Source organism: Hyla sarda, chromosome 4 (assembly GCF_029499605.1).
Source record: "Hyla sarda isolate aHylSar1 chromosome 4, aHylSar1.hap1, whole genome shotgun sequence".
Lineage (NCBI taxonomy): Eukaryota > Metazoa > Chordata > Amphibia > Anura > Hylidae > Hyla > Hyla sarda.
The window spans coordinates 261,627,234-261,654,322 of record NC_079192.1 but is presented as its reverse complement, the minus strand read 5'-3'; the positions used below and the strand labels follow the sequence as shown (position 1 = coordinate 261,654,322).

Genomic DNA, 27,089 nt, shown 5'->3' with positions numbered 1-27,089 from the left:
GCAGCTTGAGGATACCTGCGTTATACACAGCACACTAATATATATATATATATATATATATATATATATATATATATAGCGTTATACACAGCACACTAATATAACTCAGCCCTGGTTGGGATACACTGGCATACACACACAAAAGGTACTACAACTCCCAGCATGTGTCATTCAGGAGTCTTCAGTCTGTGGTATAACACCAGCATGCTGCCTATGTAGTCTCCTGGGAGTTGTAGTTCACCACACCTCCACAGGGCATACACCAGTTTCCCAACCAGGGTGCCTCAAGGTGTTGCAAATCTACAACTCCCAGCATTCCCTGGGAAACACTGGCATACACACACATAACAGGGACTACAACTCCCAGCATACACACACACACAAACACCTAACAGGGACTACAACTCCCAGCATACACACACCTAACAGGGACTACAACTCCCAGCACACACACAAACACACCTAACAGGGACTACAACTCCCAGAATACATACGCACACCCCTAAGAGGGACTACAACTCCCAGCATACACACACACACCTCTAACAGGGACTACAACTCCAAGCATACATACACACACACACACCTAACAGGGACTACAACTCCCAGCACACACACACCTAACAGGGACTACAACTCCCAGCATACACACACACCTAACAGGGACTACAACTCCCAGCACACACACACCTAACAGGGACTACAACTCCCAGAATACATACGCACACCCCTAAGAGGGACTACAACTCCCAGCATACACACACACCTCTAACAGGGACTACAACTCCAAGCATACATACACACACACACACACCTAACAGGGACTACAACTCCCAGCACACATACACACACACACACACACACACATCTAACAGGGACTACAACTCCCAGCATACACACACCTAACATGGACTACAACTCCCAGCATCCACACACCTAACAGGGACTACAACTCCCAGCATACACACACCTAACAGGGACTACAACTCCCAGCATACACACAACTAATAGGGACTACAACTCCCATCATACACACACCCCCACCTAACAGGGACTACAACTCCCAGCATACACACACACACCTAACATGGACTACAACTCCCAGCATACATACACACACCTAACAGGGACTACAACTCCTAGCACACACACACACCTAACAGGGACTACAACTCCTAGCACACACACACACCTAACAGGGACTACAACTCACAGCATACACACACACCTAACAGGGACTACAACTCCCAGAATACACATACGCCTAACAGGGACTACAACTCCCAGCATACACACCTAACAGGGACTACAACTCCCAGCATACACCCCCCCCCCCCCCCCCTAACAGGGACTACAACTCCCAGCATACACACACAAACCTAACAGGGACTACAACTCCTAGCACACACACACACCTAACAGGGACTACAACTCACAGCATACACACAGACCTAACAGGGACTACAACTCCCAGCATACACACCTAACAGGGACTACAACTCCCATCATACACACACACCTAACAGGGACTACAACTCTCAGCATACACACACCTAACAGGGACTACAACTCTCAGCATACACACACCTAACAGGGACTACAACTTTCAGCATACACACACCTAACAGGGACTACAACTCCCAGCATACACACACCTAACAGGGACTACAACTCTCAGCATACACACACCTAACATGGACTACAACTCTCAGCATACACACACCTAACAGGGACTACAACTTTCAGAATACACACACACACACCTACCAAGGACTACAACTCCCAGCACACACACACACACACACACCTAACAGGGAATACAACTCCCAGCACACACACACACACACACACACACACCCAACAGGGACTACAACTCCAAGCACACACACACCTAACAGGGACTACAACTCCCAGCATACACACGTACACACACCTAACAGGGACTACAACTCCCAGCATACACACACACCTAACAGGGACTACAACTCCCAGCATACACACACACCTAACAGGGACTACAACTCCCAGCATACACACACACACACATAACAGGGACCCCTCCTCCTCCTCACATAGAAATCATCCACAGGCAGAGATTTATTCCCAGTCCCTGCAGTGTAGAATCCCCAGTCCGTGTACAGTAAACAAAGTCAGCGCTAAGGCATGGGTTTATTGAAAGAGCTAGTCAGAGCTCAGGCAGGGGAGATGAGGAACAGTGCTCTGGCTTTCCGTGGAGATCTGCGTCCTCAGCTCGGGGAGGGGAGAGGAAGGAGGGGGCGTGTACTTCTCCCCATAGAGATCTTCGTCCTCAGCTTGGGGAGATAAGAGAGGGGGCGTGTACTTCTCCCCGTGGAGATCTACGTCCTCAGCTCGGGGAGAGGAGGGAGGGGGCGTGTACCTCCTCTCTCCCCTTGCTCTGCCCTCCCCCATCTCTAGCTTCGGAAATCTTCTGAGAGCTGGGGGATGAGCGGACGCGAGAATTCACGGGGGAACAAAATTCCACCTCACACCGGGTCCCGGCAGTGAGCACGGCAGGTGGGCGATACTCCTCCTCCCTGAATAACACTACACTGCTAAACAGGGAGGAGGAGACCCCGGAGCAGCCTGCCGTGTGATATGCTGCTCATCTATACGGGCTCCCAATAGGAGCACAGCATAGATGAAGTGAGGGCGGAAGTCTTCGCCCAGCAGGCGTCAGTGACGTCACGCCTGCTGGGGAAGTCGGCTTCCGGGAGAGCTAGGGAGAAGAGCAGAAGATGAGCCATTTATAAGGTAGCAAACATTTTTTTAAAGGCAGGGAGGGGGTTAGAGATAGTTTAGCAATATGTAGGGACAGGAAAAAAAAATACAGATGGTGGGAGCTACTCTTTAAATTACATGTTCTGCAGAATGACACCACCGGAGGTTCAGCCGTAAAGGCCCGTAAGTCAGTATCAGCCTGTATGATATGCCAATTTCTACGGATAGTTTGCCTAACAATGTTTGACTTAGGGCTGTGTTCAAATGAAAAAACAGCTTGGGTCATTTCACCTCTTTTGCTGTTTCCTCTATTGAACACCAGATCTTCTCTATTTTTCACCCTAGCCCTAGAAAATGCATCCTGAATAACCTGTTCATCATAGCACTGGTCCCTCTGCATTAGCTCACATGATTGTTGCAGAAGAGATACCATGTGGTAATGATCTAGATACATGAACAGGATGGAAACTTTTGTAGTGCACTAATGAATTGGTGGCAGTAATTTAGCGGTAACCTTTTACTGAGATACCCGAGGAGGAGGCTAACAATGTGACATCTAGGACCTGCAACTCAGTGTCAGAAAGGTGAGACGTAAATTGCATGTTTAATTCATTCGTATTGATATATAAAACAAACTCATCAAACCTTTCACTTGAACCCTCCCATACAATCAGGCAGTCATCGATGTATCTTGACCAGTGTATTATGTCTGTATTAAAGGGGTTATTTGAGAAGTAAATGAAAAGTTCCTCCCACATTGCCAAAAATAAAATAGAATACGTTGGTGCCACTGGTGCGCCCATTGCCGTACCAGTCCGCTGGCCAAACCAGTGGTCACCAAACTGAAATGTGTTGTGCTCCAGAATGAACATAAGAGCTTTGCATACAAAATCAATGCATCCCTGATCCTTACCTGCCCTCTCTAGGAATTTTTTGACTGCTTTTACTCCGTCTTGGTGGCATATACGGGTATACAGGGCAACTACATGAATAGTCGCCAACTTATAACCCGATTGCCACTCAAGACCCTCTACTCGATCGTCACTCAAGACCCTCTACTCCAAAAGGGAACTTTAAATGGGCACTGTCACCAACTTTATTTTTTAATATGTTGTAGTACTTATGTACTACAACATATCTCTAATATACTTTTATTATTTTTTTTCTTTAAAAAGGATTAATTTACATTTGAAAACCGGCCACTGAAAAAGGACTGATTTTGGAGTGGCAATCAGTCCTTTTTCAGTTATGCTGCACTCGCTCCCTGCCTGTCAATCAGACAGGCGGGAGCGAGCGCATTGGCTCCCCGGCCACTGGCTGGGAGGCCACTCCTCCCGCACATCGCCGCCGCCTCGTTGCCGCCGCTGTCCCTGCACACCCGCTGCCGGACTCTGCAGTAACTGCAAGTGTAATGAGGGAACGGGGTATGCGGGGCGGGGGCGGGGGGTTGGGGATTGAGGAGTGAACAGGCTAGTGCCGTAGGGGGGAAACGGGCTAGCAAAAAAAAAATAGGATGGTGGGAGCTACCCTTTAAGTGTAAGCATTGTTCATTTTGTAAATAAATTGAATACACTACTAATATCCAATTGGGATGTATTAATCATAATGTAGCAGATTTTATTACTTGTCGCTCTAATTTTGTGGTATATGCAGTATTATGTCCGTGTTGTATATTTTACATTGTTAAAATGATCCGTCCTCCATTTCATAGGTTCTGTGAACATACCAACTCGATCAGGACTGGCAAAGGCTGTCCTCTCTTGATCACTCATATAAAAAAAATGCACAATTGCAACAGTAATGCACTAAGGTTTCTTGGATTGCAGAGGATTATGTACACAGAAGGAGGTCAGGACCATCATACTAAATTATTGCAGGCCGAGGCGAAATGGATCATTCGTACCGGAGCAACAGGTGCTCTTGGTCTGAATGATTTATCTTCATTTCTTTAATTCTCTGTTGTAATCTTGATACCTCTTTTTTTAATTAATAATCTGTGTATTTTTGATAGTTTTTTGCATTTTATATGTGATTTTACTGTGTGTTATATTGATTGGTTAGAGGGAGGATATAGACGGGGCTCCGTCTCTTCCCAGCATGCCTTGACAAAGCGTCACAAGACGTGAAACTAGCGCTCGTTGGCGCCTTGTTCCACCTCTGTATGTCCCGCAATGCTGCAATAAAGAAGATTTCATTTGTTTAAGAACACCCGGTGCCATGGCTCTTTTTTTTTTTTGGGTGGATCAAGACAAGTCTGTCTTCTTACATTGAGCACGGGTTGATTGGATCTTAGCGTCTGAACTGGTTGCCCTTAGCAAGAGTGAGTGCTCCTTCCTTATTCACATTCATAAACCTTCTGCAGCCTCTTTGTCTCTCTTTCTTTCTCTCTATCCATTCCTCCTTCTTCCCCTTCCCCACTTCATAGAAGTCTATGTGCAGCTGTAAACTGACTCTTCAGTGAGCTGATCTGTCTTCTGCAGTTTTTGCAGAATGAATAAAAAATTTGGAAGGGGGCAGAAAATGAGCCTGATAAGTGGAAAATGAGGCATTCTTTTAATATCAATACAGATTTTCTTATATTTGTACTATTTGGACTGGTGAAATACTGTGAAGTTAGCATTGTATGTATTGTGTCACTTTGATTCTATTTATTTTTTTCTATATATTTCATGTAATTTGGGTAGTGTACTGACCATACGGACCACTCTTTTTGATTGCATACTTTGACTGCATATATTTTTCCTCAGCAGCCAATATCCTTACCTTTTTTTTTTTTTTACCTCTGTGTGGTTTCTTTTATAGATTTTTATAAATAAGCTGTTCAGGCATGCTGGACTTTGTAGTTTTGCAACAACTGGAGGCACCCTCGTTGGGAAACAGTGCTGTAATGCATAGTGTGCCGCTACTTGCCATGCACTTATTTTCGAATGTAGTCCATGAGCAATGATCCATGTCGTCCATAAATAATTTATGAGTTCTTGGTCTTGAAAATTAAAAGACTGCCGCATAATAAATTTATAATGTTTTCTATTACTCTACAGATTATTTGGTACTAAAGCAGGAAATAAACCCTCTTCCCCTGTCAGTGGTGATGGTGTAAAGTCTGCTTCAGTCATGTCCAGCCCCAGCAGCACATCCTTAGCTCGACAAGGCAGCCTGGATTCTCCATCATCTGGTACAGGTAGCATGGGAAGTGCTGGCGGACAGAGTGGAAGCAGCAGCCCCTTGTTCAGCAAACCTAATGAATTAACCCCTGATGTTATAAGCCTAGGACATTCCTTGGCCTCAAGCCCGGCTTCTGTTCATTCCTTTACATCTGGGGGCCAAGTATGGACAACAAATCTGAGCAGTTCGTCTGCTGGTAGTAAAGATACTCCTAGTTACCAGTCTATGACAAGCCTTCATACCAGCTCAGAGTCCATAGATTTACCGCTCAGTCATCATGGATCACTATCTGGACTGACGAATTGTACACAAGAACTGCAAAGCATGCTTATGCGGACTGGCAGCGTGCGCTCAACACTCTCAGAAAGGTGAGGACATAACAGTAAGAATTGATGTCATTTTTTACTTTTATGTATTACTTAATGTATTTTCTGTTGCTTACAGAGGACCAACATATTCAGCAGCATTGTACAGAGATTGCTATCATCCATATTCTTGTCACAAGTGTGGTTAGGGTATGTTCACACTATGGAATTCCTCGAGTGAAGATTCCATCTGGCAGCTACCGCCGGTAGGACTGCGTGCACTGCATTGCCGTCCATTGTGACAGGGCAGGGCCGCCAAAGGATCTTATTGCCAAAGGATTTCGCTGTGGCCAACAAATGGAATCTCCGCTCACAGAATTACATAAGCGGTGATTCGGTGGCGTGAACATACCCTTAACAAGCCATAATTCCACCAAAAGAATGAGCATGTTCTTTCTTTCGGCAAATCAATCTCAGCTGTGGAATTCTTCGCCACTGAAATTCTGCTGTGTGAACAGGTCAGCCAAAGACCCATTGCACCAATGCAAAGGTTCACAATTCTGGAGTGCAATTCCACTTGCAGAAATTTATTAGTTTGAACAGACCCTAACAGTTTAACTTCCCTATCCAAATTATAGGCAACAGCTAAGTTATAGGAAGTCAATTAACATATTGGCATAGATCTAGCTGCTGCCAACTTGATGGGCAGTATGCTTCCTTTTTTTGAGTAGTGCACTATGAAAAATTTGTACCGGAGCACAAAGCAGCAACACAATGGAAGTAGTGAGTGCTGATGCATACAGTACTGCCGCTCACCTCTGTGCTACCATACACATTAACTGGCTCTGGTGCAAAGCACTCAGTCAAGAGTATGTTGTGAGTGGGCAATACATATAGGACAAAATAGCACAGCATTCTCCAACAGACTGAACAGAACAAAAGAAATAAGTAACGATGGTGTGAACACAGACTTAGTTCCTGTACATAATTTATCTTTGCCCCAATACAGAAACAAGTAACATTTTATTTGTTGGTATTATTTTGGTGGTGTGGTATGATTTTAAGTAGATGTGTTTTACTTTATTGTAATGCATATCCTCATTTCTGTGGACGATTGTAAATTCATGCAATGGAAATGCTTTGCAAATACTTTATCTGAACATGTTAAATAGAACAAGTATGAGTTTATAGGTTTTGCCTTTACTTGAGCCTGCCTTACCTCTTTTAGAAGATTAAAAAAAAGTAAATATTTAATAATGCAAAATAGAGCCTCTAATGTTTCTTACCATCTTTTGGTCTCAATACTAGGATTTCAATAGTAGGACACTGTGATGCAGAGAAGTCAGAGCATAAGGCTTTGGTTTGGGAATCTGCAGGTTTTCTTTTTTATTGTACATATTTTGCGAGCATTAATAATGACATTTTTATTTTGTTGCTAATGTTTTTGTCTTATTTGTAGGGGTTATCTTTATCTTAACAGTTTGCAACTTGACCGAAACACCCTGCCCAAAAAGGGACTGAGGTACAAATACTCCTTGAGCATGACTGCTGCCTTGGTACACTTTGGGCGTCTCTTGCTTTCTGTCAGTCTACTTAGTTCCTCACTCTGTTTGATGCTGATCAATCTCTGTTTCATCAGAAAAAAACAGCATACTTCTTCTTCTTTTCTGTGCTATGGTTGCAGAACAATGGCCAAAGATGACAGCTAAAATTAGGATTCCTAGAAAAGGCTATGAACAGTTTTTGTTATTGGAATCATTGTCTAAAATGCTTACTTCTTCAAGTAGGTATGGTTCTGTGGTGCATAGTCATGGTACATGACCAACAGAGATGTCTCAGGACCATCTTAAGAATCTTACCTCAAGGGCTATAATGTAAAAACAAAAAATACATTTGAATTAACTATATAGTGAAATATAGCTGGACAGTTTTTGTCTTTCCAGATAAATGCAGAAATTCCTTTGACTCCTTGTTGGCTGCCTTTACATCTGTTCTTACTGATCTATGTATTTTCTTCTTCAGTCTTTTGTTTACAGCTTTATGTGCTGCTCTAAATGTCGTCTGTATAATAACATGTTGCTTATAAGTGGATATGTTACACTGGGGAAAGTGCGATAATGCCTCTATTACTACAACCTACAGTATGCCGAAAAGTACTTCTAGTTGAGAAGCTAAACATTTCCATCTCTATTGCTTACTGTGGCATATCATTTCTGGCTGTTTTTATGCACAGGTTTAATGGTGTGCAGATCTAGCCAGGGAAATGATGGCCTCAGGCAAGTAATTAATACTTAGTGGCTAACAAATACACCAACATTCAGCTGCTACTTTTTGGATGCATTTAAACAGCTGGAAATTGTTCCCAGTTCAGAGATGTTCTGCAGCAGAGCACACATTCCATCATCAAATAACTGAATATCCAACCCAGACAAATAGTTGTTATGACTGCCCAATTACATTTTATATTGTATTGAATAGACATGTAAACAACATACAGACACCAGAAAACACAATCACAGACTCTGTATGGGCATTTCATTTACCTCAGAGACTAAAACCAGATTATTTTTTATTTTTTGCTTAGGGCAAGAAAAACAACCCCTAACCTTCAGCAACTGTAGCTTATTCACCCTCTTAACCCCTTAGGGACTCAGCCTATTTTCACCTTAAGGACTCAGCAATTTTTCGTTTTTGCATTTTCGCTTTTTTTCCCTTCCTTTCTAAAAATCATAACACTTTCAATTTTGCACCTACAGACCCATATAAGGGCTTTTTTTTGCATCACCAATTGTACTTTGCAATGACATCACTTATTTTAGAATATAACCTGCGGTGAAACAAAAAAAAATAATATTTGTGGGGTGAAATAAAAAAACCGAAACACCATTTTGTAACTTTTGGGGGCTCCCGTTTCTACACAGTGCAATATTTGGTAAAAATGACACCTTACCTTTATTCTGTACGTCTATACGGCTACAGGGATACCCATTTTATGTAGGTTTTATTTTATTTTAATACTTAAAAAAATTATAAACTGCATGCTCCATAATTAGTATGTTTAAAATTTGCAACTTATGACCCCTATAACTTTTTTATTTTTTCATGTACAGGGTGGTATGAGCGCTCATTTTTTGCACCTTCATCTGTAGTATTTGTAGGTGCCATTTTTGTTTTGATGGGACTTTTTGATCACTTTTTATTAATATTGTTATGTGATATGAAGTGACCAAAAATGCACTATCTTGGACTTTGGTATTTTTTTACATGTACGCCATCGACCATGTGGTTTAGCCAACCTAATATTTGAATAGTTCGGACATTTTTGCATGCGGCGGTACCACATATGATTATTTTTATTCTTCATTACATTATTTTATTTAAAAAATGGGAAAAGGGGGGTAATTTAAACTTTTAATAGGGAAGGGGTTAATTAACTTTTATGAAAAAATAATGTTACATTTCTTTTTTTTTTAGCCCCCATAGAGGGCTAAAACATGCAATCTTCTGATTGCATACACTGATCAGTGCTTTGCCATTGCAAAGCACTGATCAGTGTAACCAGCACTCTGCTGGAGCAATAGATCGCCAATCGGATGACGGAGGGGCAGGTGAGGACCCTCCCATCATCCGGTAAGCTGATCGGGACATCGTGATTTTGTCACGATAGTCCCGATCAGCTCCGCTGGGCTGCCAGATATTCGTTTTAAATGCAGCAATCAACTTTGATTGCGGCGTCTAAAGGGTTAATGCCCGGCATAGGCCAGATCGGCCTTGCCTGCCAATAGCCGTGGGTCCTGGCTGCCCGTAGCCCGTAGAGAATGGTTTAAACTCAGTAAACGGGACCAGGGCGTACAGGTGCGTCCTGAGCCTTTAAGGATTGGGGATGCAGGGCGTATGCATAGGGGTACTCTGCTGCTCAGCATTTGAAACAAACTGTTCCGAACGCTGGAGCTGATGCCAGAAGCTCATGATGTCATAGCCCAGCCCCCTCAATGACATCACGACCCGCCCCCTCAATGCAAGTCAATGGAAGGGGGCGTGACAGCTTGATATCATGAGGGGGCTGGACTATGACATCACAAGCTCCCGGCACCGGCTCCAGCATTCGGAACAGTTTGTTCCAAATGCTGAGCAGCAGAGTACCCCTTTAAAGTTAAAAGGGCCCCTCTGAGCCCAAAAGTTAGTTTGATGAAAGCCCCAAATAATATAATTTCTAGTCATTTATGAGTTTGCTATTTGTGTTAAAATACATTTTTTTCCCTTTTTTAATACAGTAATAGAGCGTCAACAGCTAGCTGAAGTGGTTTTCTAACAGCCTTCTTGTTCCTGGAATTAAATCTATAGAATATTTACACTGTGCCTCTTTATTCTACTTAAATCTCGAAAAACATTAGTTATCCCTGTACAATCCATTTAATCTGTCTATTTTAGCCAAGTCTGAACTCTTTACAGTTTTTTTCTGCTATTTCTATAGTGTGGTGTTAAACACTGCACCCCAAATATTAAAGAGTTGGTATAAAAGAAAAATTATACTGGAATTAAATTTTTTTTAAGTATTTTAAATTCTAGGAATCTAGAGAATCTGAGACCCTTACTAATCTCTAGATATAGATGAAGAAGTATATAGCTGGATGAAGTATGGCAGCTTGCTTCACTCTAAGCTTCCATCAGCAGACAGGCTCTATAGACTAGAATGGCACATAGCTAGAGATAAGTGGTGGTCTCAGCACTGAGACCCTGGCCAGTCAAAGCATTTGAAATGTCTGCCTGACATGTCAACATTTTTTTTTTTATATTTTTTTATGACAGTAACACTTTAATATATCTTCCCTCAATGTTAAATACCTAAACACTTCCTCAGAACTCTGCTAACCCCCCAAACCATGCCTCAAAGCATTGAGCCTGAACTTTATAAGTTATGGTTCTATATGTGACCATAACAAACAAAAATAATTTTAAACAATTTCTATACTTTTTATTTACTTTACTTTCAGGCTTTTAGTTAATTTGAGCAGAGAAATTGTGTATTTCTTGTCACTGTAACATCTAAGCCTTTCTGGTGCATTTTAAAATAGTGAGGGAGTTATGAACAGTAGATAAGTCTTTCAACAACAGTAAATGGTAGGGCATCTCCCCATTAGATTTACAGGCTGCTAGCAGCTTTGTCTGAGGTACACCATCAAAAAAAGGAAAGTGAAATCCCTTATTCACAGATTACTCTCAATTACCCTACTATTTAACCCCTTAAGGACTCAGCATTCTTCAGTTTTTGCATTTCCGTTTTTTCCAAAAATGGGCTGGACAAAATTATTGGCAACCTTTCAAAATTGTGGAAAAATAAGAATCCTTCAAGCATGTAATGTTCCTTTAAACTCACCTGGGGCAAGTAACAGGTGTGGGCAATATAAAAATCACACCTGAAAGCAGATAAAAAGGAGAGTCTTTGCATTGTGTATCTGTGTGTGCCACACTAAGCATGGACAACAGAAAGAGAAGAGAACTGTCTGAGGACTTGAGAACCAAAATTGCGGAAAAATATCAACAATCTCAAGGTTACAAGTCCATCTCCAGAGATCTAGATTTGCTTTGTCCACAGTGAGCAACATTATCAAGAAGTTTGCAACCCATGGTCTCGAACAGCACCTCTGAGCTGCCGGGAAGGTTTCACTTCAGAAGTGGCAGACACGATACCTTGATCGGTAATGTCCGGTATTAGCCGTGGGTCCCGGCCTTTGATGGCCAGCGGGACTGACCCGATATAACCCCGCGTGACCCCACGTTATATCGCGAAAGCCGTCGCAGGACATAAATATACATCCTGCATTGTTAAGGAGTTAATATATCCAATATCTAGTCAATTACCCTACTATTTAATATATCCAATTAATATCTAGTCATACCTTTACAGTCCCCCGTGCCTCACATGTTCTGTCCAGGTTTTAATTTAATGTGGTGATTGTATACAGTACTTTTGTCTTGAAAGAGTTTTAAAGCAACAATGTTTACATTCAACATTTTGTGAATTTAAATAATCAAGCAGAAATTCTTAATGCAAACTTTTATATTAACTCCCCTTAAAACAAAGTGTTTCATTTCAAATATAATTTTTTTTCCTTTTCCAGATATACTCCATCATCACGACAGACCAGTCAGGAGGAGGGTAAAGAGTGGTTGCGTTCTCATTCCACTGGTGGGCTCCAAGACACTGGCAGCCAATCCCCACTTGTCTCTCCATCAGGCATGTCCTCCTCTACTGGAGGGAAATATCACTATTCCAATTTGGGTAAGAAATGCTATGGAAGTGGCCCAATGCTAACAATTTAGGCCAGACCCGTTGAATCAAAAGCAGAGGGATTTATTTTGTCAACGTAAATATAAAAAGTAAAAAACAAGGATTATTGTACTTTTCAGCACAATAATGTTGCTCAGAGTTTAAGGTAATAAAAAAATTGTTAAGGTTCTTAGGGACAGATCTATGGGGATGTCTACAAATAATGTAGAGTTGGAATTGTGTATGTAACTGGCACGATAAAGACTGCATAGCTTGTGCCACACTGATGCCCATGGTCGTTAACTGGCACATCTTTCCCATTCAGAGTGACAGTGCTTCTTAGCAATGTAAAGGGTCACTCGCATACTTTTTCATTCTGGGCAGTGTGATAGCAGCACACTGTATATATATATATATATATATATATATATATATATATATATATATATATATTATTATATTATATATCCTTTTGGCATACATGCCTCTCTTGTAAACATTATTCATTATTCCAAATATTTCGTTTAGTTTGATATGTACAGACATGTTTTAATGACTTCTATGGTTAAATTTGGGGTTTGGATTCATGGCTAGATGCAATTATATTTGGTCGTATATTTGGTTAGTTATCTACTGGCTCATGAAAATTCTATTTGGGTAGTTATAGCCAGCAACACCACTTGTCTTACAACCCAAAGTAATTTTGGGTTGTAGGACATCAGGACACTTTCTAACTATATTCTCCTTGACAATACCTCATATATGTTACAGTTAGTTCCTTTAATTGTGGTCATTTCTGTCTGTTTGTTTTGTATAATAGATCCTTTTTTCCCCCCCATTTTTCAGTAAGCCCAACCAACCTCTCTCAGTTCACTATTCCTGGACCAAACATGATGCGATCAAATAGCATTCCAGCACAAGATGCTTCCTTTGAACTATATGAAGACTCCCAGTTAGGAGGAAGTGCTACCTCATTGGAAGACAGACCAAGAGCCATCAGTCACTCAGGTTCCTTCCGGGACAGCATGGAAGAAGGTATTACTCATTCACACTCATTCACTCTGTATTTTATTCATGAAACTGACATATGATGTAAAAAAAATATATAGCTACTACCGATAGTCAGCCTTTGTGCTTTGTGATTCCTATGGGTAGTGTTTTGAAAGGTAGAGGTTTCTCCTATCTCCCACACTTTTTTTTCTTTTATATGAAAACCTGTGATTGTTTGTTTTCATGATATGTTTAAAGGAAATGTAACTATAATTTCCTGTTCTTTCTCAGTACATGGATCGTCATTATCGCTGGTTTCTAGCACATCGTCTCTTTATTCCACTGTAAGTATTGTTTGTATGCTGTCAATGAGTTAAAATATGTCTGGAAATGGTTAAATTTCCCTGTTAACATATGTCGGATGATGTGGGTTTCATTCTTCACAAAGCAGGATTCATAGTTTTTTTCACTGTTCTAAAAAAAATATACCACTGTTTAACAGCTGCCTTTTTCTATAGGTGACAATAAAGAATTCAATAATGGAAGTCAGAAAAGTACACAGTAGTCTGTCATCTGATTTGTCATGCACAATTACAAGGGTTGTTCTAGAAAAGCTTCAGGAAATGTAAAAAAATATATATATATATACAAAAGGGAAGAGGTTGTTTTGCAGCACTACTTAGCTTATAAAAAATAGTCGGGTGCCAGCTCCTAATGAACTTGATCAAAGTCCCAAAATTAATCCATCCAAAGAAATGGTGCAGCACTCCATAAGTAAATCCAAGGTGCAAAAAGATTTATTAACTTCACATCATAGCATAGCAACGTTTCAGATCACACAGGATCCTTTTTCAAGCTCGAGCTTGAAAAAGGATCCTGTGTGATCTGAAACGTTGCTATGCTATGATGTGAAGTGAATAAATCTTTTTGCACCTTGGATTTACTTATGGAGTGCTGCACTATTTCTTTGGATATATATATATATATATATATATATATATATATATATATATATATATATGCAAATCATAAAATGTTGCAGTATCTTGTCATACCTTTTTTATTGGACTAACAGCATTTTTTAGAGACAAGCTTTCGGGATTCCTCCCTTTATCAAGTCCAAAGGGATTTGCTTTGGACTTGATAAAGGGAGGAATCCCGAAAGCTTGTCTCTACAAAATGCTGTTAGTCCAATAAAAAAGGTATTACAAGATACTGCAACATTTAATGATTTGCATCTGCATCACTGGACTAATACGGCTACTCAAATGTACTATATATATATATATATATATATATATATATATATATATATATATATATATATATATAATCCCAAAATAAAGCAGCACTACTTATCCAGTCCAACCAAAAAATTGGTGCCAGCGTCCCAAAGGACTTGATCAGAGTCCATCCAAGATAAGAACCAGATACAGACACAGCACTCCAACAAAATAAGTGATTTAATATCTCATGTCAGCATTACAACGTTTCAGCTCCTCCTGGAGCCTTTTTCAAGCATGCTTGAAAAAGGCTCCAGGAGGAGCTGAAACGTTGTAATGCTGACATGAGATATTAAATCACTTATTTTGTTGGAGTGCTGCGCCTGTATCTGGTTCATACATACATATATATATATATATATATATATATATATATATATATATATATATATTACCTCCAGCGCCAATGCTTTGTTGGACCCTACTGGTCTTTTTATTATTTTCCCACAGATAGAGATATGACTTGCCGTACTTTCTTATGACCACTGACCAGCTATTTATTGTCCTTCACAGTCATCACCCCTGAAACCCGGAAAATATGGACTGGTGGGGCCCGATGGGTCTGGGAGTTGTAGTTTTACTTTCAATAGTTTTTTATTATGTTAAAGAAATGAGAATTACGGATTAAAGGGGTTATCCAGGAAAATATTTTTAGATATATCAACTGGCTACAGAAAGTTAAACAGATTTGTAAATTACTTCTATTAAAAAATCTTAATCCTTTCAGTACTTATGAGCTGATGAAGTTGAGTTGTTCTGTGCTCTCTGATGACACGTGTCTCAGGAACCGCCCAGTTTAGAAGCAAATCCCCATAGCAAACCTCTTCTACTCTGTGCAGTTCCCAAGACAGACAGAGGTGTCAGCAGAGAGCACTGTTGCCAGAGAGAAAACAGCAACTCAACTTCAGCAGCTGATAATTATTGAAAGGATTAAGATTTTTTTTAATAGAAGTAATTTACAAATCTGTTTTTTCCTGGAATACCCCTTTAACAAAAAAATTTAAGAATCAGGAATAAACATGAGACAGACGGAGCTGTCAGAGATAATATAATAGCTAGGCGCAGCTGTCGCATTTGATCTAATCATAACATCTCAATGTATATTAGTATCATTGACTAGTAAGAGAAACAGAAACAAGAAAACATCCCTATATAAGGAAAGAACAGTATGTCTGAGTGGTATTGAGTTTTAAATAGTCATTGTTAGTTTAATTTAGGTAACTTATAAGAAATACAAATCATAAGAATAAATATGCCGCACTAATATGAATCGACCTATCTACTTACAGGAAGTTGTGTTTTTTAAATTGTACCTATCTCTTTAAAAAAATAAAAAAAAAGTCATTTTGATCACCTGGGGGTCCTTGTGCTATGGGCTTGCTGTTAAACCATACACAGACGCTGCTCAAAGAACAGGCCTGTATGGTGAAGACAGACACATCTGATGCTCTTCTCTTTATTTTAGGGATCATGGTGGAAGTCTTTGCATCCATACCCTCTAAGTGTTCAAAATTTCTAACATGATAATATAAGACAAACAGGGCTGGCAAAATCAAAATACATAGAATATGGGTGCCTCAACAGGGCTGGTCCAAATAATGCTAAGCAATAGAGTCCAATATTGTTTCTCTTTATTTAGACATTTTCGTACAGTAACCTTTTGCAAGCACCTTTTTTTTAATGTTTGTTTCTAATATTTATAAAATGTACTAAAATATTTAATATTTTCAGCTATCCTCGCTATGCTTGATCATTAACTCTTAGACCCTATGCACATAGGAAAGCTGTATAGATGCCGCCTGTAAGGCACCACACTGGGTCTTTATGGATCAATATTATGGAGTCTTAGCCACTCTCTTTGTGTTAACGTGTTGTGTCTCCATGTGATGTAGTTTTCTTCTCTGGAAGCAATTCTGTACAAATCATTGAGATAAAAATGGTGTACCCCTGTAAAAAATCTCAGTAGATATAAATGAGTGATATACAAAATAGAACCTATAGTGACTATATGAACACTAGTGCATTGTATGCTTGGTAATATTAAAAAAAATCCTGTAAAACAACATCTGGTTATAAAAGGACTAATTATGAAATGCCTGTTAGGAAACTGGTATTAATGAGTATCCTTATGTCTAAAGCACTTACCAATGTACATGCCAGCATGGATGTCTTTTTGGCATACATTTGAGGAAGGGAAGCAGTCTCCCCATACATTTTTGTTAACTGTACTCAAAAGCCTTAACTTTTCTTATTATTACTATTCATTTTACCTCTGATGGTATAGTATAATATGGTCATTCATCCTTGGAGTCCGGGGACACAGGTGGGATCGGCGTCTTCTAGGAGCGCTCGGAGGCTACACCGGTAGTTTTGCGGGACCAACCCACTTCCTCTGGCATGGAGGCTGGATGAAGTGGCTTGATCCCGCGAAACTACCGGTGTAGCCTCCGAGCGCTCCTAGAAGACGCCGATCCCACCAGTGTCCCCAAACTCCAAGGATGAATGACCGTAGCCCACCAGTGAGTGCATACTACTTTTTCTCTTTGTATTACTTATGATACTGCAGCTTTGTAATGTGCACCCCGCAGGTGGTCGGATTATTAGGATACCTGGACTGCCACATATTGAAGCACACATGATTTAGATTTGCCGCAGCATATGAGAAGGCTTTAGACAGCATATACCTCACGAGTGCCCCATTCGCTCTCTTGTATGTTATTTTAGTCTAATATGATTCATTTAAATATTTCCCTTCACTGCTATGGTCCATGTATTGGAATATTTTTTTGCTAGTATTCTGTGGAATTAGTTATAATCTGATGTTTATTTTTATCTCAGCACCAATTCTAGAGATTCATACCATACACTTTGCAAGCAGTAGATGTCAGCAGTGAATCAAGTGCCTGTAGTATATGAATTGTAAAAAGAACAGTCAGTATAGGTTTGGTTGAATAATATTACTTCATCCACCATTATTTAGATGAATACTTACATCCAGCTGTTATCTTGCTCCTAACATTCACATTTCTTTAGGAACACAGGTACAATACAAGAAGATGGAGGGTGGAAGAAATTGTAAGACATGGCTATAAGACAGTATACATAATAAACTGTATAAGAGGATTAAAGGGGCCTTTTTACATACTTGATTTAATAAAAAAAGAAATTAGAGAGGTTCCTTTCTTGATAGTATTTGGAATTTATGATTTAGAATAGCCTGTATCAGTTAACATAATAGCGAATGGACTCCATAGCAAAAATCACAATTAGTATAGTGCCAGTGCTGGTTCACTACACCCAGGGTTCTGTACATCAATCAAAGGGCAGGGAGGTTATGGTAGGTGAGGAGGCATGCCAGACCGTGGCACTGGGGCATCTTTGCTCCAGCTTCTTGACACTTGGCTGAGGAAAAAAAAGAGATTTTTTAAGTTTAAAGTCTACCTGTCAGATCCTACAAAAACAAAAAATAATATGCTACTCAGTACCTAATCCTGACCATGTACATATAATTGTTATGCCTCTATCACCTATATTTATTATAAAAATACCTCTTTTCATTAGCTCACAGTGTTAGAAATCCTATCAGGGAAAGACATCATGTGGATAGGATCCAGAAAAACAGGACTTTTCCAGGCGCTTCTCCTCGACACAATGACAGTCCAGACCACCCTTGTTGGATTCAGGAATAGTCAAATTTATTAGGTGCAACAACAAGTTTTGAGCCCGAGCCGGACTCCTCGTCAGGCAGGGTGGATTAAGACATGAAGTGTAAGACTCGAGGCAATCATTACCAGGTCAAAAGGTCATGACATTACATAATAGTTAAAATAAAAAAAGGATAAAAAAAAACTTAGACTAATCCAGTAAAAACTGTAATCATATTACATAAAAGTTACACATGTGTGACAAGTACCATATGTTGCAACACAGTAGCCATATGTGTGTTCAACTAGAATGTAAACAATGCGGTCAGTTTATGAATGAATACCAGAACGAGGGAGGGGGAAAGTTATAGAACTTTATAGGAAATCTTATAGAGCCGTTTTGACCATCTCATTGAGAACCCTTGGTGAGACTGTGGAGAGTTTAAACATCCAAAAAACGTCTTTTTCCTTAGTGACTCAAACCTATTGGACATATGCTCCAGAATGTGGTCAATGGGGATGACAGTAATCAGTTTTTTTTCCATCCGGGTGGCTGGTAGTGCAATGTCTGGAGACCCCATGTAGAAGACATTTGTTTCTTATGTTCTGTCTATGCTTGTTCAAGTGATTTCGTAGTGGTTGTATTGTTCATCAAACATATTGGAGTCCGCAGATACATTCCAATAAATAGGACTGGCAGGTGAGTCTGGGCTTACCACCCACCCCCTATCAAGAGTTATGGTATTTTGCAGCACCGGAGAAACATGAGTGGGCTTGCAGCACTCACAGCGGTGCTGTGCACTGCTGATATCTGAATCCCTCAGCATTATGCTCTGTGTGGCGCTGTCAATGGGTGTGCCGATCGCAACAGTGCTTCCCCGCTCTTGGCACCACAGAAAGCGGCTAAGTTCGGCACCCCTCCACCTTCTGCACTCAGTTTTGTGCTGCTGCTGAAGTACGGGTGTGCTGGTCTGCACAGTCCCGTTATCGGCATCGCGCAGCGCTGATGTTTACTGATGATGACGTGACAGCTACTCACTGGCTTCTTTCCGGTATTCATTCATAAACTGACCACATTGTTTACATTCTAGTTGAACACACATATCGCTACTATGTTGCAACATATGGTACTTGTCACACGTGTAACTTTTATGTTTTATGATTACAGTTTTACTGGATTAGTCAAAGTTTTTTTATCCTTTTCATTTTAACTATTATGTAATGTCATGACCTTTTGACCCAGTAATGATTGTCCGAGTCTTATATATACACTGTTCATGTCTTAATCCACCATGCCTGACGAAGAGTCCTGCTTGGACTCGAAACTTGTTGTTGTACCTAATAAATTTGACTGAATCCATCAAGTGTGGTCTGGACTGTCAATTTGTCGAGGAGAAGCGCCTGGAGAAGTCCTGTTTTTCTGGATCCTATCCACTTGATGTCTATCAAGTACTGAAGTGAACTTGGGCCACTTGAGAAGGACGCCACGGCCAGCTGACCTCCACTTTCACCATGATTCTACTAGCACATCACAGTGTTGTACCTGCAGCATAACAAGCTCTGGTAAGCAGACTACATACCCACTGGGGGCACTTGCTTACCTAAAACCTCTACACTAGAAGCGCACCTTTATTTTCTTTTTTTATTCAGGGAAAGGGGGCGTGTCCCTCCCTTGTGGTGGTGGGAGGTGATTGGTGTGCTTGCTCATGCAGACTTGTCCATGAGTCATCTCTTGTCCATGACTCATGGACAAACCTGATGCTGCGGCAGGACTATTTAGTGTCCCAGTACGGGGTAGTGATGGGATTTTACAGAGCCGTTTTCTTTATTAAATATCCAAATTTTTTCAAACAACCATATTACAAAAGATCTTTAATTTTCATCAGTAGCAACATATAAAGCATTTTTGGATCTGAAAAGGTACAGTTTTAGTTTGCTTTTATACCCAACAGCTATTTAACAGTGTCTGCAGCTCTTAGCAGCTGAAAGTAAGAAAAATAGCGCTCCATGGTGTAATAAAAGAGATATAAAATGATAAAAGAAGGAGGCATAAAAGCCGCTCACCTCAAAGGGTTGTGTAACAGCATGCACAACAATGGTAGGCATATAGAAAGACAGAGATATCCGCTGCCCTCCGGCTAAAATGTAGATAAAGATCGGCAAGGCATCAGATAGAACGCCGGCTCCCCATCGCACAGGATATACTCAAGGAGGGACCAAATAAAATCCAACAGGTAGCTTATTCCCAAGATGCAACGCATTTCACTGCAGTTCCACAGCTTCATCAGGCATAACAAGCAAATGGGTTGTTTCTTTATAGGGATGACAATTAACTCTGTTAGTTTAATGACAGGGCAAGACAAAATACAATACATTCCATATATCAAACAAAGGAATTAAAAAAATTGGACAGTAATAAATATACCATATATGAAAGTGTGTAGATTTTTTTGTCTACACACTTTCATATATGGTATATTTATTACTGTCCAATTTTTTTATTCATTTGTTTGATATATGGAATTTGTCTTGCCCTGTCATTACACTGCCAGGGTTAATTGTCATCCTTATAAAGAAGCAACCCATTTGCTTCTTGTTATGGCTGATGAAGCTGCGGAACTGCAGTGAAACGCATTGCATCTTGGGAATAAACTACCTGTAGGATTTAATTTGGTCCCTCCTTGAGTATATTCTGCCTCATGTGGAGCCGGCATTCTATTTGAAGCCTTGCCGATCCTTCTTTTAGCAGCTTAAAAGGTTTTCTTTTCAATTGATATTCATGGGACACTTTAAGTACACTCTCTGAACCTCCTGGCAATGCCTATTTTTGGGGCACATTTGCATAAATCCATACAATTAAGGTTTGTTTTATGAGAAAAGCCTACAAAAAAGGGCACAATATGAATAGGGGTACCTCAAAAATGCAGTGGCTTTTGAGTTGCAGAGGCCACATTGCATTGCGGTACACACAACTTATCGTGTCTGGTATTACCGTACAGTTGTATCCACTTAAATAAGTGTCATTTTGTACATGTCATGTCAATTGTGAGTTGCAATACAGCATGTGCTTGGTAAATTAAATGTGTCATCTTTTTCAGGCTGAAGAGAAGGCACACTCTGAGGTAATTGTTAATTAAACATTTATGGGGATTTGGGCATTTCAACACGCAGGTACAAAGATTATTATTGCAATAAAAGTATAAATAACAGTAAATCATACAATGTTTAATAGCATAAACATATTCCAAAATAAATTAAGTATCGTATTTATCGGGGTATACCATGCACCGGCCTATAACACGCACCCTCATTTTACCAAGGATATTTGGGTAAAAAAAGTTTTTTACCCAAATATCATTGGTAAAATGAGGGTGCGTGTGTGTGCATGCGTATACCCCGATACACTGTTTCTGACCCCGCAGAAGCCCACAGAAAAGGCAGGGGGAGAGAAGCCGCCGCTGCCCGCTTCTCTCCCCCTGCCTTTCCTGGGTTCTAGAGCCCTGCTGCCGCCGCTTTTCTCCCGCTGGCTATCTGCGCCGCTGCCCGTTCTCTCCCCCTGACTATCGGTGCCGGCGCCGATAGCCAGGAGGAGAGAAGGGGCAGCGACACCCATTGCCAGCGCTGCTGCCCCGTTGCCACCGCCATCCCCAGTTGTATAATTACCTGTTGCCGGGGTCGGGTCCGCGCTGCTTCAGGCCTCCGGTGTGCATCCCCTGCTTCGTTGCTATGCGCTGCGAGACGCAATGACGTCACTCGTCATTGCGCCGCGCCGTGCAGTGCACAGCAACGACGCAGGGGACGCACACCGGAGGCCTGAAGCAGCGCGGACCCGACCCCGGCAACAGGTAATTATATAACCGGGGATGGGGGGGGGCAGCGGCGCCGGCAATGGGTGCCGCTGCCCCTTCTCTCCCCCTGTCTGTCGGCGCCGCTGCCCCATTGCCGGCATCGCTTCTCTCCCCCTGGCTATCGGCGCCGGCAATGGGGCAGCGGCACCGATAGCCAGGGGGAGAGAACGGGCAACGGCACCGATAGCCAGGGGGAGAGAAGGGCCGGCAGTAGCGCTCTAGACCCCAGGACAGGCAGGGGCAGAGAAGCCGGCAGCAACGGCAGGTCTCTGCACCTGCAAAGCAGCTGCAGTTCATTGATTTAAAACACCCGCTTTAAATCATTGAACTGCAACGGCTTATCGGCGTATAACACGCAGATAGACTTTAGGCTAAAAAGTGCGTGTTATATGCCGATAAATACGGGTACATTAACTACTTGGTAGTGTATGACTTGTTTCATGTACTGTGGTAACGGGAAGTTCTATGTACAGTCATGGCCGTAAATGTTGGCACCCCTGACATTTTTCTAGAAAATGAAGTATTTCTCACAGAAAAGGATTCCAATAACACCTTTTGTGTGTACTGGAACTAAACCAAAAAAAGAGGGAGGAAAAAAGCAAATTGGACATAATGTCACACCAAACTCGAAAAAATGGTCTGGACAAAATCATTAACTTAATATTTAGTTGCACACCCTTTGGAAAAAATAACTGAAATCAGTCGCTTCCTATAACCATCAATAAGCTTCTTACACCTCTCAGTCGGAATGTTGGACCACTCTTCCTTTGCAAACTGCTCCAGGTCTCTCTTATTGGAAGGGCACCTTTTCCCAACAGCAATTTTAAGATCTACAGGTGTTCAATGAGATTTAGATCTGGACTCATTGTTGGCCACTTCAGAACTCTCCAGCGCTTTGTTGCCATCCATTTCTGGGTGATTTTTGACGAATGTTTGGGGTCATTGTCCTGCTGGAAGACCCAAGATCACGCACACCCAGCTTTCTGACACTGGGCTGTACAGTGCGACCCAAAATCCATTTATAATTCTCAGATTTCATGATGCCTTGCACACATTCAAGGCATCCAGTGCCAGAGGCAGCAAAACAACCCCAAATCATCATTGAACCTCCACCATAATTCACTGTAGGTACTGTGTTCTTTTCTTTGTAGGCCTCATTCCATTTTTGGTTAACAGTAGAATGATTTGCTTTACCAAAAAGCTCTATCTTGGTCTCATCTGTCCACAAGATGTTTTCCCAGAAGGATTTTGGCTTACTCAAGTTCATTTTGGCATTTGGGGCTGCTTATCCACCATCCGGACTATCCTGCGTTTACACCTTTCATCAGTTTTTCTTTCCGTCTATGCCCAGGGAGATTAGCTACAGTGCCATGGGTTGCAAACTTCAACTTTGCACTGTGGACAAAGGAAAATTTTGATTTCTGGAGATGGACTTGTAATTTTGAGATTGTTGATATTTTTCCACAATTTTGGTTCTCAAGTCCTCAGACAGTTCTCTTCTCCTCTTTCTGTTGTCCATGCTTAGTGTGGCACACACAGACACACAATTCAAAGACTAAGTGAACATCTCTCCTTTTTATCTGCTTTCAGGTGTGATTTTTATATTGCCCACACCTGTTACTTGCCCCAGGTGAGTTTAAAGGAGCAGCACATGCTTGAAACAATTCTATTTTTCCACAATTTTGAAAGGGTGCCAATAATTTTGTCCAGCCCATTTTTGGAGTTTTCCTCCGTTTTTTTTGGTTTAGTTCCAATACAGACAAAGGGAATAAACATGTGTATAACAAAATATGTGTTACTGCAATCCTTTTCTATGAGAAATACTTTGTTTTCTAGAAAAATGCCAGAGGTGCCAACATTTATGGCCATGACTGTATAGTTGAAGAGGGGCGGTGGGCATTTACTGTCAGTAATTTTTTCATTTTATTATTACTATTATTATTATTATTCTCTAACCTACCATAGCACTGGACTGTAAAAATAACAAAACATGAAAACAGCAAATTATTTTTAGCTCTCATTTAGGGTCCAATCTAAAAGTACAGTCCATACACATTTTGCATGCTACCTACAGAGTGTAAAGCAGCCTGGCTGTGTTCAAAAAGCTCACATACACATGATTCATCTATACTTACGTCAGTATTCCTTATCAGTAAATGAAAGGCACCGAATTACCTTTATTTGACTTAATCTCCCTTCAACCGGTTCATGATTTTGATAGCTTCCACACACCACATATTTGGTTGAAAGGGCATCACCTTTTGCCCATTTGCCAAAGTGTTTATCAAGGGCAGGAAATTGTATTTTTTTCATTTCTGTCTTCAAGAAGTCCAGTTTTTCTCCTGTCTTGTAACTCTATTTCTTTTCTAATATCAGAGGAACATGACCTGTCTAGTAATTGCCAGATTCCTATCTTCCAATCATTTTGGATATGGCATTTCATATCCTGAAAACCTGTTAAAGTTATGTAAGGATTCTGGTAATGTTCAAGGTATCACTTAGTAAGCCTTTCAATCTTCTTTCCTATACATTAAGCTCTGTCACAATAAAGCACTTTATTCCCAGTTTTCTATTATAGTCCTTTTTGCCGTGAGCAGTAGAATAGCTATTAACCATTTGACAGAAAATGACGGATCAGGTTAATATTTTATGCAATGCTGGCCAACAATTTAAACTATAACATGCATTCTATTTATTTATGGTTATTATGAAATATAAATATTAAAATGTTTTATTTTAATTGAATTTTTAGCAGATACAAAAATTGCGTAGGGAACTGATAGCATCACAAGAAAAAGTAGCTACATTGACATCTCAGCTATCTGCTAATGTGAGTATATTTCATCGCTAGACATGCTTCATTTGTTTATGCTATGTTATTCATACCCTTTGCAGGAAGGGGCCAATGTAAATGCATAAGTAGTTGTGCGGCAAATTCAGTACACACACTCTTTTCACTCTTTTTTTATTGTAAGGCAAAAATGGCAGCAGCTTCAGCCAACTAGAAATTATTTTGGTGTACAGAAATATTTAACTGTCTTTACACCTCTATGGCAGGTCTTATTCAGTATGCAATCTATTGTTTTTTTTTTATTTTTTTATTTTTATTGTTCTAAAACCCCTAGAAATTTCATACCAAAGGGTGTTATTTTTTATATATTTATGTAATATATGTATTGAATATTTTTTCAATACTTTTCCTACAGTAACATAGCCTTTATTCTATTGATTATGCTAAAACAGTCTAAATTGTACTCTATATATTTTTGTCTTAAAGTCATGTTATGGATGCAAATATATTCCATATGTTTTAAATGAGTTGGAATCATTTTCCATTTGTTTTCAACATACTTATGCATAAAAAAGTGTATTGTTTAAATAAAAACAAAAACTAAAAAATTATATATTTTTAATTAAAAGTATGTCCATTTTTATACAATGTCAATAAGTTAAAAGATGCAAATTGTCACTATGTTTTATACCAACTTTTCTTATATAATTAGTACAAGTGAATGCAGGACACTGGGATTCATCTCCTTATCCACTTATCAAGCCCCTTTCCAGGTTACTGCTGCCCAAGGAAATGCATGGAGGGGAGAGGTTGGAGAAAGATAGTAGCAGCTAAGGAGAGAGAGGCACACACAGAAACAGGGCGACAGCTTGTCGTAAATCCTCTATTTTACCCCTGTGCTGAATTCATGCTTTATACTGTTCTTTAATGTCATCCATGCTCCTGCTTCTTCTTGGGGTATACAATAGAGATATAAAAGAGAAGGTCTCCTCTTCTGTGCGCACAGTGTATGTTTGATTACGTATGATGCATATTACAATTGTCAGTGTACAATATTTTTGTTTATGCAATTTCCAGATATAAGGCAGCAATGATAATGCCTTATTTTTCTGCAGAAGATTTTATTTATCCTTGTATTTTAAAATGACCAAAATGGATGGGTACAGAAAGAAAATGTGATTTATCTCAACAAGCAGGTTTATGTGCCTTTAACATGAGCAGTTGATTCCATTGTGATGATTTTCTTTTTTGCTTCATTTCCAGTCTCATTTAGTGGCAGCTTTTGAGAAGAGCTTAGCAAATATGACTGGCCGACTGCAAAGCCTTACAATGACAGCTGAACAAAAGGTGACCTAAAAAGCTTAAAAAACATCTGCAGATTAAAGCTTAGAAAGTGATGAAATGTTTAAGATTATATGAGACATCACACTGAGGTCAATTTTTTCCCTATTTAGTTTGATTTTATAGTTTATTCAGCAGTTTGATCTAAAATGGCTCACCTGGACCTTCAATGCCTTCTCACGTCTTTCCGTTTTGGACTTTCACTTGTATTTATATATAATGGCACATTTATCGTGAGCGATTTTGGCTATTGCAATGGCACACGTTGACTGCATTTGTATATTAAATTCTGTATTATTTTGCAAGTCTGTATTAGCTGAATACAATTCATGCATCACTAGTTTAACTCTTTACGGATCAGTTTTGTATTTTACTTTTATAGAAGCAGAAGATTTCTGTTTTTGTTTCACACAAATAGTTTAACTTTTGGTTGGGTGCAGCAACTTCTGAAAACTAACATGAAACTTTAAAGGGATAATCTCAACTTGGCATTTATGACATATCCACAAGATATGCCATAAATGTCTGACAGATTTGGGTCCTATTGCAAGGGCAGCTCTCTTCCCTCGGGAATTACGGAAAAAGCCTAGCTTGTGTTGCTAGATTTTTTATGCACCTAACAATAAAGTAGATGGAAGTTATGCAAATGGCGTAAAACGCCAGTAATGAATGTCATTAGGTTATGTAAAATTATAAATTTTTATGCTTCCAG

General features: G+C 40.2%; 1 protein-coding gene across 7 annotated transcripts in view; it reads left to right on the top strand.

The window, feature by feature from the left end:
- The window catches only part of NAV3 (neuron navigator 3), a 642,886-nt gene that overhangs the window by 539,413 nt on the left and 76,384 nt on the right, over positions 1 to 27,089 (top strand). For 6 of the 7 annotated variants that reach the window (XM_056574065.1, XM_056574060.1, XM_056574058.1 and 3 more), the window contains 8 exons: positions 5,781 to 6,272; positions 7,669 to 7,731; positions 12,332 to 12,492; positions 13,327 to 13,515; positions 13,762 to 13,814; positions 21,496 to 21,519; positions 24,998 to 25,075; positions 26,300 to 26,383. In XM_056574065.1, coding sequence (XP_056430040.1) covers positions 5,781 to 6,272; positions 7,669 to 7,731; positions 12,332 to 12,492; positions 13,327 to 13,515; positions 13,762 to 13,814; positions 21,496 to 21,519; positions 24,998 to 25,075; positions 26,300 to 26,383 — 1,144 coding nt within the window. The remainder of the gene's footprint in view (positions 1 to 5,780; positions 6,273 to 7,668; positions 7,732 to 12,331; positions 12,493 to 13,326; positions 13,516 to 13,761; positions 13,815 to 21,495; positions 21,520 to 24,997; positions 25,076 to 26,299; positions 26,384 to 27,089) is intronic. The other variant, XM_056574061.1, reaches the window with a different exon arrangement.